The sequence below is a fragment of the Rana temporaria genome, chromosome 1 (assembly GCF_905171775.1).
Source record: "Rana temporaria chromosome 1, aRanTem1.1, whole genome shotgun sequence".
Classification (NCBI taxonomy): Eukaryota; Metazoa; Chordata; class Amphibia; order Anura; family Ranidae; genus Rana; species Rana temporaria.
This window is the reverse complement of record NC_053489.1, coordinates 587762544-587779058: the sequence shown is the minus strand read 5'-3', so window position 1 is coordinate 587779058 and position 16515 is coordinate 587762544. Positions and strand designations below refer to the sequence as shown.

At 40.6% G+C, this 16515-nt stretch overlaps 1 protein-coding gene across 8 annotated transcripts in view; it reads right to left on the bottom strand.

Annotated features, from left to right (window-relative positions):
- APBB2 (amyloid beta precursor protein binding family B member 2) overlaps window positions 1–16515 on the bottom strand; it is a 478208-nt gene that overhangs the window by 5980 nt on the left and 455713 nt on the right. For all 8 annotated transcript variants that reach the window (XM_040335050.1, XM_040335048.1, XM_040335053.1 and 5 more), the window contains one exon: window positions 3123–3299. In XM_040335050.1, the coding sequence (XP_040190984.1) occupies window positions 3123–3299 (177 nt within the window). The remainder of the gene's footprint in view (window positions 1–3122; window positions 3300–16515) is intronic.

The window sequence follows — 16515 nt, the reverse complement described above, 5'->3', positions numbered from 1 at the left end:
TGGTAGCCTATAAGAAAAAATGATTGCATGTAATATTCACATTTTCTGAGATTGTAATTTGGAGTTTGTATGAGCTGTAAGCCATAATCATCACAATTATGACAAATCACAGCTTGAACTATCTAGCTTTGCATGTAATGAGCCTAGCTAATATATTAGTTTCACCTTTTAAGTTGCATTAGTGAAATAAATTAACTTTTGCACGATATTCTAATTTTTCGAGTTTCACCTGTAAATGTGGAAAGAGAAGAATGAATGCTGTTCTTTTCTGTCCATGTCCTTATTCTGTCCATGTCCTAATTCAAGTTCTTTCCGACTCTCTTTAATTAGACACAAAGAGATGGCAAATCTCACCTGTTTGGCTAGCACAAAAAATATTCTAATCTACCCCCCTTCCTCATACTGAAAGTATAGATAAAAAAAAGTTTCAGATGCATTCATTATTGTTACACAGAATCCTAAAACTGTTTTTGTGTTAGCGTTCAAATCCTCTGAAAAATGGCCAAGAAATAAAAAATGATGCCAGGTTATGTAAACTTATAAGCACAACTGTATCTATCTATCTATCTATATATCTATCTATCTCTATATATATATATATATATATATATATATATATCTATCTATCTCTATATATATATCTATCTATCTATCTCTATATATATATAAAAATAAATACAGGGCCTTGAAAAAGTATTCATATGTGTATAGTTAAAGATTGGCTATATATGTGTGTATAAGGAGAAATTAAGTGTGAAAAAAAAACATAAAATAAAGAATTTAAATCTGTAAAAAAAAAAAAAAAAAAAAATATCGATCTATATATATATATATATATATATATATATATATATATATATATATATATATATATATATATATATATATAAATACAGTGCCTTGAAAAAGTATTCATGCCCCTTGACATTTTCCACATGTCATGTTACAACCGAAAACGTAAAAGTATTTTATTGGGATTATTTGTGATAGACCAACACAAAGTGGCACATAATTGTGAAGTGAAAGGAAAATGATAAATGGTTTTCAACATTTAAAAAAAAAAAATATGTGAAAAGTGTGGTGTGCATTTGTATTCAGCTCCCCTGAGTCAATACTTTTTAGAACCAATTACAGCTGCAAGTCTTTTTTGGCCATTTCTCTACCAGCTTTGCACATCTTTCAGAGTGACATTTTTGCCCATATTTCTTTGAAAAATAGCTTAAGCTCTGTCAGGTTGGATGAAGAGCGTCTGTGAACAGGAATTTTCAAGTCTTGCCACAGATTCTCAATTGAATTTAGGCCTAAAATTGTCTGGGCCATTCTAATGCATGAAAATGCTTTGGTGTAAAGTAAACCATTCTATTGTAGCTCTGGCTGTATGTTTAGGGTCATTGTCCTTCTGGTAGGAGAACCTCCACCCCAGTCTCAAGTCTTTTGCAGACTTTAACAGGTTTTCTTTTAAGATTGCCCTGTATTTGGCTCCATCCATTTTCCCATTAACTCTGACCAGCTTTCCCGTCCCTGCTGAAGAAAAGCATCCCCACAACATGATGCTGCCAACACCATGTTTCACAGTGGGGATGGTGTGTTCAGCGAGATGTGCAGTGTTAGTTTTTTTGCCACACATAGCGTTTTGCTCTTAGGCCAAAAAGCTTCGGTCTCATATGACCAGAGCACCTTCTTCCACACGTTGGCTGTGTCCCCCACTCTTCCATAAAGGCCAGATTTGTGGAGTGCAAGACTAATAGTTGTCCTGTGTACAGATTCTCCCATATGAGCTGTGGATCTCTGCAGCTCCTCCAGAGTTACCTTGGGCCTCTTGGCTGCTTCTGTGATTAATGCTCTCCTTGCCCGGCCTGTCAGCTTAGGTGGACAAAAGGAAACAAAAAAGGAAAAACGGAGGGTGCACCGACCTAGTGTGATACTGATTGGTGGATTTTATTAAATAAATAAAAACAAATCATAATACTCACAAAAGGAGTGTTAAAAACAGGCCTTGAATCACAATGCAGCAAAGAACCAACACCATCGGCATAGCACGATATTGTTTCGATCCGTGACCGTGGATAGGGCAGACGCGTTTCAGGGGAGAACCCCTTTCCTCAGAGCTAAAAGGTCTGCAGTCAACACCATCGGCATAGCACGATATTGTTTCGATCCGTGACCGTGGCTAGGGCTGACGCGTTTCAAGCTCTGAGGAAAGGGGTTCTCCCCTGAAACGCGTCAGCCCTAGCCACGGTCACGGATCGAAACAATATCGTGCTATGCCGATGGTGTTGGTTCTTTGCTGCATTGTGATTCAAGGCCTGTTTTTAACACTCCTTTTGTGAGTATTATGATTTGTTTTTATTTATTTAATAAAATCCACCAATCAGTATCACACTAGGTCGGTGCGCCCTCCGTTTTTCCTTTTTTGTTTCCTTTAGTTTTATGAATTCCAACGATTCAGAGGAGGGCTGCAAGACTTTGGAAGATACCTTTTTATTGAGTTGCTATTGAGTTTCACCTTTTCTTCAAACATCTTCCCTAAAAATACCGGAGCGCAGGAGATTTGTCTTTGTATTAGCTTAGGTGGACAGCCATATCTTGGTAGATTTGCAGTTGTGCCATACTCTTTCCATTTTCGGATGATGGATTGACAAGTGCTCTGTGAGATGTTCAAAGCTTGGGATATTTTTTTATAACCTAAACCTGCTTTAAACTTCTGCACAACTTTATCCCTGACCTATCTGGTGTGTTCCTTGGCCTTCGTTATGCTGTTTGTTCACTAGGGTTCTCTAACAAACATCTGAGGGCTTCACAAAACAGCTGTATTTATACTGAGACAATTATGTGGCACTTTGTGTTGGTCTATCACGTAAAATCCCAATAAAACTAATTTATGTTTTTAGTTGTAATATGACAAAATGTGGAAAATTTCAAGGGGTGTGAATAATTTTTCAAGGCACTGTATATACTGTATATATATTGTACCAACAATTTAAACTGTCACCATTTTCTCTGGAGCTCAATACAATCTATGACTTACAGTACAGATACATACAGCAAGAGGCTTGTGAGCCTGCAGTTTATTATGTTACAGTAAACTTTGGAAAGATTGAATTACAGGAACAACCACTCACCATGCAGGCTGCTTGCACAGCTTCGGAAACATTTCCTGCATTAGGCTCACACCAGAAGACATGAGTCTCAAAGTGCTGATTTCCAGTGTCCATAATAAAAGCGAACGTGTGAACATCTTTGCCAACACCCATGAAGGACAGGAAGCGAACCCTGCATTCCACCAAGACCTCTTCATCCTGCCAGACAGGTCAGATTAGAAATAGTTAGTGGCATATTCACATATTATAGGTAGATCTGAATAGCTAAAGTGCTTTGTAAAACCCGAATCATCTGTGAGTATTTGTAATTTTCCAACAGCCTTTAGTCCAGGTTCACACTGACCTCGCACAATTTCATACTCGTATGTCACTCCGACTTTGGGAGTGATTTCAGTGACATTTATGAGGGTTTCTGCACAGTTGTCTATACAAGTCGCACCCCGAAATCGCCAAAAGTAGTACAGAAACTACTACTGGGAAGCGGTGAGGTGCCGCAAAGTCGGCGTTGCACCAATAGCTGCCGGTCTGGCATGCGATTTGACATGTCAAATCGCATTATTGTGAACCTAGGCTCAAAGTGACTTTGGGCTAGAATACCATTTCACTGTTCTGATTCTGGAAAAAAAATGCTGGTTTCTCTGGTATGTTGTGGAAAGTTGGATTTTTTGTACTTACCTTAAAATCTATTACTTTGAGTTCATTGAGGGACACAGAGAGATTTGTACAAAGGCACATGAAAAAACAGTGACCAGACTGTTTAAACGCCTTCCACTCCCACCATGCCTAATTTTTATAAAAAAGACAGCTGCCTGAAGGACTTCACACCACAAAAAATGGCACAAGATGAGATCTGAACATCAACCTGGTAAAACTCAGGGAGACCTGGTGGCAGCTTTGAAAATCTAGGAAAGGGTGAAATTCAATCCTTAAGACTATAGGCTTGGATGATTGTATGTCTGAGCCACATAGAAACGGTGGAACAAGAAGCTGGTTGCCCTTTAAAGGGGACCATCAGGAATGACAAGGATAGAAAGTCCTTCTAACTGAAGCAGTGGCTGCGAGATAGACAATCACAGCATGCTCTACATTCAAATAATGAAGGTTATATCTTCTTCTGATCCACTGAACCCAGACAGTGGAATGGAAGAACAATGTTCTGGTTAAGGTAAATAGCTGACATTACCTTAGGAAGGCTTAAGGCCACAACATCACGAAATCATTTCAAGTATATTAATAGTAAAAAGATTGTTAAAGAACAAATAAACCCCATAACGGATGAACATGGGAAGCTGACCATAAATGACAGGGAAATGTGTTAAATATTTTTTTCTCTTCAGCTTTTATGGATGAAAAAGACAGGTTTGATAGTTTTAACAGTAATATTAATGGTGTTTCACAGAAGGTACCCCCATGGTTGACTGAAAACAAGGTACAAAAGAGACTAGAGAAATAATAGGAAAATAAATCATCAGATCCAGATGAAATCAAGAGCTCATATTCAGTGTTTGCTGATTATACCAAATTATACTGGGAAATAACTTAATCATAGGATGTAGCATCATTACAAGACCTTAAAGGAGTTGTAAAGTCAGAAGTTTTTTTATCTTAATGCATTCTATGCATTAAGATAAAAAGCCTTCGGTGTGCAGCATGCCCCCTCAGCCCCCCTAATACTTACCTGAGGCCCCTCTCTGTCTCAGCTGTCCAAGATTCTCACCTCCTGATATTCCCTCCTGATTGGCCCCCGCTGCTGTTAATCAAAGTCAGCTAGCCAATCAGGAAAGTGAGGGGGCATGGCCAGGTCGAGGCTCAGTGTCTGAATGGACACAGGGAGCTCAAGGTGCCCCCATAGCAACTTGCTTGCTGTGGGGGCACTGAATAGAAGGGGGGGGGCGAGGATCACAGAAGAAGGACACGAGAAGAGGAGGATCCGGACTGCTCTGTACAAATCCACTGCAACAGAGCAGGTAAGTATAACATGTTTGTTAATTTTATAGAAAAAAAAACAGACTTTACAATCACTTTAATACAATAGTGGGTTGGGCAGCTACATGGCAGATGAGGTTCAATATTGAGAAATGTAAAATTTGCACTTATGTGCCAAAAATACACATGCAAAATACACATTGGGAGATGATCCACTGGGAGAATCAGTTATGAAAAAGGATGGGGGTGCTTGTAGATCACAGACAGTAATAGCAAGCAATGTTAAGCTGCAGCTAACAAAACAAGCAAAATATTGTCATGCATTAAAAGGCAAGCATTTCAGAGAGAAATCAGCACTTCTACCCCTTTACAAAGCATTGGTTTGGCCTCAGCTATATATATGCAGTTTAGCTTTGGTCACCAGCCCTTTAGGAAAGATGTTGGTAAATTAGAAAGAATTCAGCGAAGAGCAACAAAATTAATAAGGGGAATTGAGGACCTTAGCTATGAGGAGAAGAGGCTCTTAAGAGAGGACATGATTAAAATGTACAAATATATCAAAGATGAGTTCAATAACTATGATAAACTGTTTACTTTCCGGTCTCTGAAGAGAACACTAGTAGAAGCTGCAGGCCAATCTTCCAATTTTAAACTGTTGTGTCAATAAGAGCTGAAATGGTTTCTCTAAACCTGGAAGTAATGGTATCCGCCTGCGACTCCTCAGGGCCACTATCATCTGTTAAGGAGTTATGAGACTAAGAATCAGACATAGACTCTGCAGCAGAAGTCTCAGAGACTCCTATGGCTGTAGGCAAATTAGGAAGTGATTTTGCAAACCTACATAACTGTGAAGTCCTCCTGGGATAGAACCAAGTGGAGGGCTTGCCCGAGGAAACTAAGGAAGACTCCCAGGACTGGGCAACATTCCAGCCTGTCAATGTCAAGCCCTCTAACAGGCAGCACAGAAGCTGATAATAGACTGTGAGCTGCAAAGACCTGTTCAAGTGGGATGTCATCCTGTGTGTCTGGGACCCATTATGTTGTGCTGCAAAGCAGGGATTAAGAAGCCCAGGGTACAAAGCTGGGCCTTGAATACACAAAAACTGACTGCTGGATGCAGAAAAGGTTCAGGCATCGGGAGTTGACCAGGTCACTGTAGGAAGGCATCAAACACCAACCAAGGAGGGTCTCCGCATCAGTTGGAATAAGGAGCAGGGGCAGGAATGTGTTACTGCATGTTGAATAGCAGGAAGAAGAGTGCAGAGCATGTGCACACAACACTCCACCTAAGGGATTGCCCAAACGCTCAAATCCTCAGCATTAAACCTTTCTGTGGCAACCAACACAAAGAACAGTGGTAATAATGGTGCTCAGCTGTCTTATTCGAAAGGTAACTCTCGACACTCAATCTCCATAGCTTATTCACAAAATGGATCTTCAGATACTAAGTCCCACCAGAGGCTGTATCATGGCTGTGGACTCAGAAAGCACTCCGCAACTACCTAACACTTAGGTCTGGGAAGCACCACAGTGCAGAGTCCAGTGCCTGAAGGTCACAGTCTGAGCAAGCTCCACAATCGTCTAGTCCAGTGGGTTCCGGGTACAGCCTCCAGGGCTATTGCTGAGGATACACTGATCTGGATAAGCTTGATTGAATAAAAATAATGATAATCTTGAATGTAAGAAAACATGACTAGTACAAAGCATTTTTTAAGTAGAAAAAAAGTCCTTCTTCCTCGGACACTAAAGTTGAGGCATACTAGGGGTGGGAGGGGTTATATTGTAAGTCACTGCTTTGTTTGCCAGTTTCCAAATCCTCCTGTAGACAGCAGTATAACCCAGTTGTCTCTGAATCATATGTCACTCAGTGAGCGAGAAAGAAAATTATTGCATATTATTATACCATGTGTAAAATGTTAAAAAAAAAAAAGAGAGAAAAATATTTTTCAAAGGTGCAGCAGGTTCCAATCATAGTACAGCGGAACCCCAGTTTAAGAGTAACTTGGTTTGAAAGTGTTTTGATTTGCGAGCAACTTTTTTTTTTTAATTCTGACTCGGTTTGCGAGTGTTGACTCGCAAGATGAGCAGAATTCAAGCTAAATAGGCCTGCAGTACCTCATTTGGCCTGAGGTACAGGGGCGCAGGAGCCGAGAAAAGCCAAACATTGGCCTGCAGTACCTCATTTGGCCTGAGGTACGGGGGCGCAGGAAACAAGCCGAAGTGTCCTCGGGCATTTTCGGCCGTTTTCGGCGCTCTCTGGCGCCCCCCAGCTCTGGCCGCATTTGGTATTGCATCCCATTGACGTCAATGTGGAACAAATTATTTTCATTTCCATTGACTTCAACGGGGAAAACTCGCTTTGATATGCCAGTACTTTGCATTAGGAGCATACTCCTGGAATGGATTATGCTCGTAATCTGAGGTTCAACTGTATTTATAAACTATTGCATTTCAAGATTACAGGTATATTGTAAATGTATTTGTTCATGCACACATTGCTTGCATTACTTTGCCAGTACTGCAAGTTATGGATGCTGAGAGCCTTTAATCTTTTTAGAAACAGGATGTTGGATTGTACTGGAAAAATGCATCAATAGACGCATCTAGCTAAAACTCTCGCAGCAAGCTTTGTCCCTTGTTGCCAATCAAGCATACTCCCTGTATTCATCATTGGGGTACTAAACTGCAATTTGTATTATATGATTAATACAAGTACTTACAGGCTGGTAAAGAATGCTGAAGCATTACAATGATATTAAAGTAGGACTTTAGCCAAATCTTTTTTATCCTAGTTTTGGATAAACTGGAAAAAGGTGACAACATCTTTTGGGTTTTTATGGTTCTCTGTGTCTATTTCAGAAAGATCTACACTCGCTATCTGTCAGGGTGTCCATTGCTGCCAGAACAAAAATTGAGGGCAAATCTAAAATTTTAGGGCAGTCACAATAACATGAGTAGAAGGGACATCTTCAAAAGAAAACACTTGCCCTGGAGACAACAATTGACTGTAAAATTTCCCCTCACTTCCTGTCACCTCTGTGGTCAAAAGACATAAAAGCTGAAAAGTAAAAATTACAGTAAAAGCAGTACTTCGTATTGGTACAAGGAAACGTTTTACAAATAATGTATACTATATAATGAATTGTGTTTCATGCTGCTTATTAGTGAGGAAGGCCATGCACACTGAGAGCAGAAATGAGTATGCATCAGATATAGACTTAGATCAAGTGTACTTATTAACAAATAAGTATTACTTTACAGAAACTTATACAGATCTTATTGGTATAGGTAGGATAACATTACACATCCCAAGATAATCATATATGGCTCATTAGCTGAACAGTAAATTATTATCAAGGTTTAGAAAGACTGTTTTGTATTCACGGTAATGGTAGTATATAGATTCATTTTGCTCCAACAATGCTAAATTTTAGGTCTCATGCACACTGGACATTTTTACAGCAGCTGTTTTTGGCTTCAGATGTTTTTTTCTACAGTCAATAAACTCTCCAGCATGTTATCCTATGTGTCCATGCACACATAGGCTGTTATCAACTGTTTTTGTCTGGGGTGTTTTTTGGCTGGAAACTAACCCCCAAACTAGTGGGTGTTTTTCAGCTGTAAAAATGCTCTAATGTAAAAAAACGCCTAAAAGCGCGGCTCACCAGTGTTTAACATTTTTGATCCCATTGAAAAAAAAAAGGAATTAACCTGCACCAGGATCCTGAGATGCAATCTTGAATGTGGCTCTGAGTTACCACTAATGGTACCGAAATTTAACCCAGAGCCGCACTCGGGATTACTGCTAGGGAGGTTAATTTTTTTTCTTTTAATCACTTTTATTCCTATTACAAGGAATGTAAACATCCCTTGTAATAAAAATAAGGAGGACAGGTCCACTTTATGGAGAGATCTGGGGTCAAAAAGACTCCAAATCTCTACTTTATCTACTTTATCTCTACTTTAGCAAAAGATCAAACCAAAAAAAAATTGAACTTTGGCTTTTAAAAAAAAAAGTCTTTACTTCCACCCTAGACCGGAAGTGACATCATGACGTCGCTCAGGTCCTCCAAGGTCATGAAGGTGATCAGAGAAGATCTGGTCTCTGTTTGCCTCTGTGACCAGCAGGCCGCACCATCAAATTGTTTCTCGGGCCGTGCTGGTAAAATCGGTAAGCCTGAAAAACACTGGCAGGTGGCGGGGGCAACGTCACTACTTGTCACTTCTGAAAGTGACCCGGCGGCATTCATAAGAAAGTCACCGGCTGAAAAAAAAATACCAGGGTTATGTTGCTTCAGAAATACAAACATCAAAATATGGAGCAGTATGCAAGTACATTTTTAAAGAGTCACATGAAATTGACTTTTGGTAAATATAAACAATGCAATGTTACAGCTATCAACTTCCGGTCCGGTTGGTTCTCTGACGCCAGAGGTGGAACGCACGCCGTCTTCCCCAGCAAGGATCCATCTTTTTGTTACCTTTAAGCCGAACAGCCTCAGTGCGGGGACACGGGCACTGTTCCAAGTAAGGAGCCACTCGGCATTGTGCATTTTAAATGTTTTTTATTAAATGGAATCACACTATGGCGGTCTTCTTTCCTTTTTTGTCATGCTAAATGATGTCCAAGTCAGGCTGAACCTAAAAAGAATCTAGCTGCCCATATTTTCCATAGTGACACAAAGCTACAATTGACCTATTTTTAATTAAACAGGTCAACTGTATCTGGTAAGGTGCCATCCTTTTTATCACGTTGTGGTGTACCTTCACTGGTGAAGGTGGAAATCTTTCTTGCACTGAACAAACTGAAGAATTTTAAGCACCTCTATATATATTTATCCACTGAGTTTATGGACATTCCATAGACTGATTTATTTCATTTTGAACTTTTATGTTTATGACTTATGCATGGTATTGATATTGATAGTACATTTGGTATAAATCCACCAATCGGGTGGTATATTGTTCTTCTGCACTTCATTATTGTTGGTATATGTATTATTAATTATAACTATTCATTGGTTAGTTATTATATCGCAGTGCCCCCTGTTTTGCATTTCTAATAAATATGAACTTCCAAGAATAGAACATTTTCTTTTAGGAAGGTTTAATTTTGGAAATCACAAATATAGACTTTAAAATGTAAAACTTTGAACCAGCCTCAGACTTTCCACTGTCATCTAACAATCATTTCTAGTCAGAGGATAGAATATGTGGGAATCACAAGCATGAATGGAAATGCTTCATTTATTTCTGATGCATTCATTGAAAGTATACCAAAAGAGAGGCTCTGCTGGAGTTTATGAATGAGGATTTCACTGTAGTAGTATTTAATTTTACAGATGTGTGCTTTTCAGTCAAAGACCAAATGATCTGCAGACTGTCTTACAAAAGTCAACGAGCTATGAAATGAGAGAATGCTCCTATGTATGAACACAGAAGACAAACAATCGGATTTGTATAAAATAAAATCACTGTGCCACAAATGATAAATGAGAAAATTGGAACAAATTAGGCCTCATTCACACAGGCCTCCTGCATTTGCTTTATATAAAGACAGAAAAAATTGATCTGGAAAAATAGTGTTTTTTTTTTGTGTTTAAATGCAAAATGCACATACAGTACATTTATATGCATCCAGGCGCACTCAGTCTAATCTGCCTGAGATACACAGATTTCTATTAATTACAAACACAATTAAACTGAATGCACCTGAATATAGGTAAACGCACTCCAGGGAATTAACTAAACTGCCTGGCTCAGGGAACTGTCAGAAGTGGCGTGCTCCACATTAACTAAGCAGATAGGCCTTTTTTTTTAGGTCTATCTGCACCACCTGCACCAGTTTCAATTTCAGAATGAAAAATAAACTAGCGTAGGTCTTCACCTAATTAGCATTTTCTATACAGAAAACTGCCATAGATTCCTGCCAGGTGTGACTGTCATACGGGATGTGAGCTGTCAGTAGAAAAATTCCTTCCTGATCCCCCAGGAGGAAATCAGATATTGCCTGGATCAACTACCCCAGCGTTATTACTCCTAAAAATTAGTATCTAGTTATATTTTGTGTATTTAGGAATGCATGCATGAACTAGTTCTTGAGGGAGTCTATTGAAAAATGGCAGTGAAGACGCAACATATTGCCTTCCAGCCACCTGTCACCTTCCCTCTGAAAAGTATTCCACCACAAATCACTTCTCAGTGGGACAGTAAGGGCAACCTCATGTGTAAAAGAGCCCCAATACTAATAGTGTTACGCTTTTCAAAATGTGGTGGTTAAAATATTACAGACAATTGTACAAAGCTGTCCATATTATTGCACACAGCCTACTCCCTGAGCCTGAATTCCTTTGGATTGAGAAAGGGTTAACTCTAGGCATACGATGCACTTAATTACTAACAAAAGCTATTAAATCAAACATCTGTTCTCTAAATGATGTACATTCACAATGCAAAAAAACGAGCGGATTATTGTGCTTCAGTGATTGCAGCACCATTTATTATTTTGTGCACACGTCGAAATGTCATTGTGCATGCATAGCTTCCCAGTGAAATGTGACCTTGAAGCCACCTAGCAGTAATACAAGGAGTGCTGTAGGGTTTCTTTTAGACTTTCCATAAATCCACTGACTATAGACAAGCATAAAACTTCCACAGGCTACCGTTATTCCCAATTAACTTGGAAACGATGAATTAAATACATTTTAAGCCGAACTTCAGACTCCATGACCAGGTTGGTGTCCTCAGTTTACTGGGCAAAAAGCCAATACTCCTTGCACTGCATCCCTACTGATTCAAATACTTAGACCACTTGTATTTAAAAAAAAAAGTATGTACTAGTAAATACAGCACTGCAATCATTTTTTATATCTGCTTGAATTTCAGCTTCATCAGCGTCACCTCAGTGCCCCCAGCTTGTGACTGGACAATGAATAAGCAGGTTAAGGAGGTCATCCATCTAATTCCTCTGTTTAACCGAACATGTGCAGCAGAGCTCTGATTTGATGCTGCCGGCTCTACACCTTGAGGGGTTTTTCAGCCTAGGTTTACACTTGCACTTGGTTAGGGGTGATAAAAATAGCAAATTTGCATTTTTACTACCTCCAACTGCTCCCCCTTAAGCTGCAAAGGCAGTGGACAAGGGTGTGCATCATGGCATAGCAAAGGCCAAACACAACCTATTCAACTTAACTGGACTGCGCTGTGGTGCAGGTTCTTAGGGGTTAAAACAGATTAGCAAAAGAGGGCTTCTTACATTTATGATCAATGGAGAAGGGGACCCCTGGTGGACAGCTAAACAATGTCCATTACTTTATTGATCGGTAAAAAAAGTTCCTCCTCTACTTTGATGGTTATTGGAAAAGTGTTCCCTGTGTTGAAGATATATGAAGAAGGATCTCGCTTACATTGGTGGCTAGCAGAGAAGGGTAAATAATAATAAAAGTGGAGCGCAAATAAAGTCCTTGACTGAAGAATCAAGAATTAAGATGACACCCAGTGAGATAGCAAAAATCTTCGGCAAATGTGATGATATCCTCCACCAGTATAAGAAGTGCCTCCTTACCAGATGAGTTGGACCATATGTTTTCAAAAGTGGTCAAAGACAGCTTGTTCTCACCATAAGGGAGATGGTCACCCACCGCTGACGAAGTCCAATCCGGACGTAACGTGTGTATGGGGGAGGAGTTTTTCCTGTGACGTCACCCGCGTCCTTTCTGCTGCTGCTCGTTGCTCCGAGTTTTTATTTTATTTTACATTGCCTATCGCCTACTGGCCAGTTGTTTTCGGGCAGATTGTCTGCAGACATACCAGACTGACTGTAGTATGGTGGAGTGCTGTTTTTTAACCTTTGCTTGGAATAAATACAGTCTACACTTAGAACGTGTTTTTATTTTTTATTCCGCATTGGACCTACTATTCACTGCTGCATTGGACTCCACTGCACCATCTCCCTTATGGTGAGAACAAGCTGTCTTTGACCACTTGTGAAAACATATAGCCCAACTCTTCTGGTAAGGAGGCACTTCTTATACTGGTGGAGGATATCATCACATTTGCTGAAGATTTTTGCTATCTCACTGGGTGTCATCTTAATTCTTGATTCTTCAGTCAAGGACTTTATTTGCGCTGCACTTTTAAGAATAAGAATAACCAATCACATGCAATGAAAGTTTTTTAAAAAAAAACAGCATTTTTGCTTGCACATGATTGGATGATGGAAGACAGCAGAGCTTCTCCTTATTTACTAAGCTCTAGAGCAACTGTACTTCCAGACTATTTTCCTTAGTCAACCACTATTTATTACAGTGATAGCATACAATTTGCTCTGGCTCTGCCACTAGTTTTGAGATCTAGTTATAAGTAAAATTATGTTTAAAATCCCCCTTTCACTGGAAGTCAAATAGGGCTTTTAACATAAGAAACAAACAAAAAAATATGTTCATTACACTTTAAGGGTTAAAGTGGTTGTAAACCCCAGCCATGAAATGTGAACAAATCATGTCCCTCTATAGTGTGTACTTGTCTCAATCCAGAGCACTACGTGTCATTTCTGTCTGCTGCTTCATTCCTCTGCTATCAGCATGAATCACTTCTGACAAGTTTTCCTGACACCAAGAGAAAAAGGGTGACAGGGGAGGGAGCTCCAGATGATTGACAGCCTCAGCTCTGTTCCTGTGTGCTCTCCTCACTGATCTCTGTATTGTGTAACATCAGCTCTCTGGACCCTTTTTTTCTGACAGCTCAAACAAGCTTTACAAAATCTGGAACCGCAGTAGAGAAGAGAACACTGCAGATAAACAAGTACAACTTGTGTCACCTAAGGCCAGTCACTTCACTGGGTTTATGTAAGTGTTTACAACCAATTTAAGGCTTTGAGGGGTCATAGCTAATTTCCGTTGGTGAACAATGATCTTTAAACTTTCTAAAATTAAATAGGTAACCCACTTTTCTATTGTAGTAATTACAGTCTGCTCCTTCCTCCCACCCATCCCCCCTTTCCTTGCCTCCCCCCTCACCCAATACCCTTCCCCCTTCTCCCCCCTCTTTTTCCTCCCCTTTTTCACCAGTTTTTCCCCACTCCCCCCCCCCCCTTTATGCCTTTTCGCTCTTCCTTCCCCCTCTCCCTCTTTACTGCAGCAATGCTGCCTCCACTCCTCCTTTCCCTGTTTACTACTTCAATGGACTCTTTCATACTATTTATCTACCATCCATTACATATTCATCTTAACTATTTTAGATACACTTTTCGCCAACAATACCTCATGTCCGCTGTGGGGGGAACCTAGCGGTGTCCTGGGACCCCTTCTGCCTTTGGGCATCTGGGTAAGCAACCACTAAAATTTTACTGCTGACCTTTATTTATTATACGTTTGTCAAACTTTGTATACATAGGTTCTAAATAAATTACTTGTTTTTATAGAATATTCCGCGCAACTAGTAGAGGACCTTTAATCTACGAGGATAATTCCATTACCAGATATCTCTTTTTGGGAGAAACCTAAGAGTAATTGTATACTGTAAGGTTTAATCTCCCGTTTTATTGGTATATTGATTTTGTTAAACTGTATGTTTTTATATGTAATAAATAATATTTTTATTGAAGTTGATTGTCTGTCTATCAGTACTGGGATGGTCCATAAGCAATTTTCTTTTGGTGTGAACAAGGTCGACAAGGCTGAAACGTGTTAACATCTGCTGTATGAACATTTTGTCTTTTAGCCCAGGTTCACACTGGGCTGCGGGAGTGAAGCCGTGCGAGTTCAGCTGAACTCGCACGATTTCACTCCCGCTGGCAGTCCGGATTTCGGCCGCAATTTTAGAGACATCTGTGCAGGTTTCTGCACAGATGTCAATGTAAATCGCAGGCGGAAATCGCAAAAAGTAGTACAGAAACTACTTTTTGAAATCGGTGCAGCGCCGCAGATGCATCGCACCGACTAGGACAGTGCCGGCAATTTGTGGCAAAGACCGCCATTTTGACATGCGATTTGACATGCCAAATCGCATGTCAAAAAGCACCAGTGTGAACCAGGCCTTATGGAGAATTTTTAAATCTGAAGATTTTTAAGAGCATGTATGGCGTTGTGGATCGTCTGCTTCTATAACTGTGTTTGCAGCCATGCGACTGCTTATCCTGCACCTGGCAGCTCTAGAGGATCTCTTCACCTTATTAGGATGTAGCACCTTATTTTTACTTCATGGACTCCTACTTGATGGTCCTGAGTGTACCCAAGTTATGTATGATGATGCTTTGTTTCTTGTTTTAGTTTTATGGTGTATATTGTGTAAGATACAAGCCTGTGTATGCTTAATTGGCTCTGTTTTGTACTTATACCAATGACACCTAATAAAGAGAATACAAAAAAAATCCCCTCCTAAGCAATATGCTGTAAACACATTTTTAATCTTCAGTAACAAGAGTTGTACCCATTTCAACTTAGAATCCAGGAAAGTAAGTGCAGAAAGTGAGGAGCTGCAATGAAAGAATGTTTCGTGTTTCTATACACAGAAGGCAGAGATGCAAATAATTGACTTACTGTAGGTGTTAGGCCCCTTTCAGACGAACGGCTGTTTTACCGCAGCTAAAAGCATGTTTATGTTTTGCTGGAATTCAAGACTCCAGGCACAGCGATCAACTGCATTTGTTCAGTGCTTTTAGCTGCGGTTGCGTTTAGCCGCGGCACGATATTGAACAGGGATCTGACTTGGATCCCTGCCAATACCAAGCACTGTGTTTGGTATGAATCTTGAGGGGGAACTCCACGCCAAATTTAAAAAAAAAAAGCCGGCATGGGTTCCCCCTACAGGAGCATACCAGGCCCTTGGATCTGCTATGGATTTTAAGGAGACACCCCGTACACTGAAAAAAATGGCGTACATCCCGGAGCATGATGGGACATAAGAGGCGCGCACGCGGCATTACAGCGGGAGGAAGCGAGGTGTCGAAGAAGAAGAGAAGAGAAGAAGGCAGAAGGCGACAGAAGCCCGGGCACCCCCCGCCGAAGACGTCTAAGAAGCCCGGGAGGGGGGCCGCTGTAAAAGAGCTAAAGAAGAAAGCGTCCCACCCCCCGCGGAAGAGAACCAGACGGCGGTGAAGATCGGCACACCCCCCCCCCGTCAAAGACGTCTAAGAAGCCCGGGAGGGGGGCCGCTGTAAAAGAACTAAAGAAGAAAGCGGCCCACCCCCGGCAGGAGAGAACCAGATGGCGGTGAAGACCGGCACATCCCCCCCGCCGAAGACATCTAAGAAGCCCGGGAGGGGGGCCGCTGTAAAAGAGCTAAAGAAGATAGCGCCCCCCCCCTGGCGGAAGAAAACTAGACAATCGCCCCCCCCGCAGAAGACATCGAAGAAGCAGGCCCCCCCTCGTAAAAGAGCTAAAGAAGAGAGGGGGGCCCCGGAGCTGACTAATAAATTACTTTAAAAACCCTGTGTAGTGTGTTTTTTTACATTTTTTTTCTGCCAGGTGAATGGGTAGGGGTACGATGT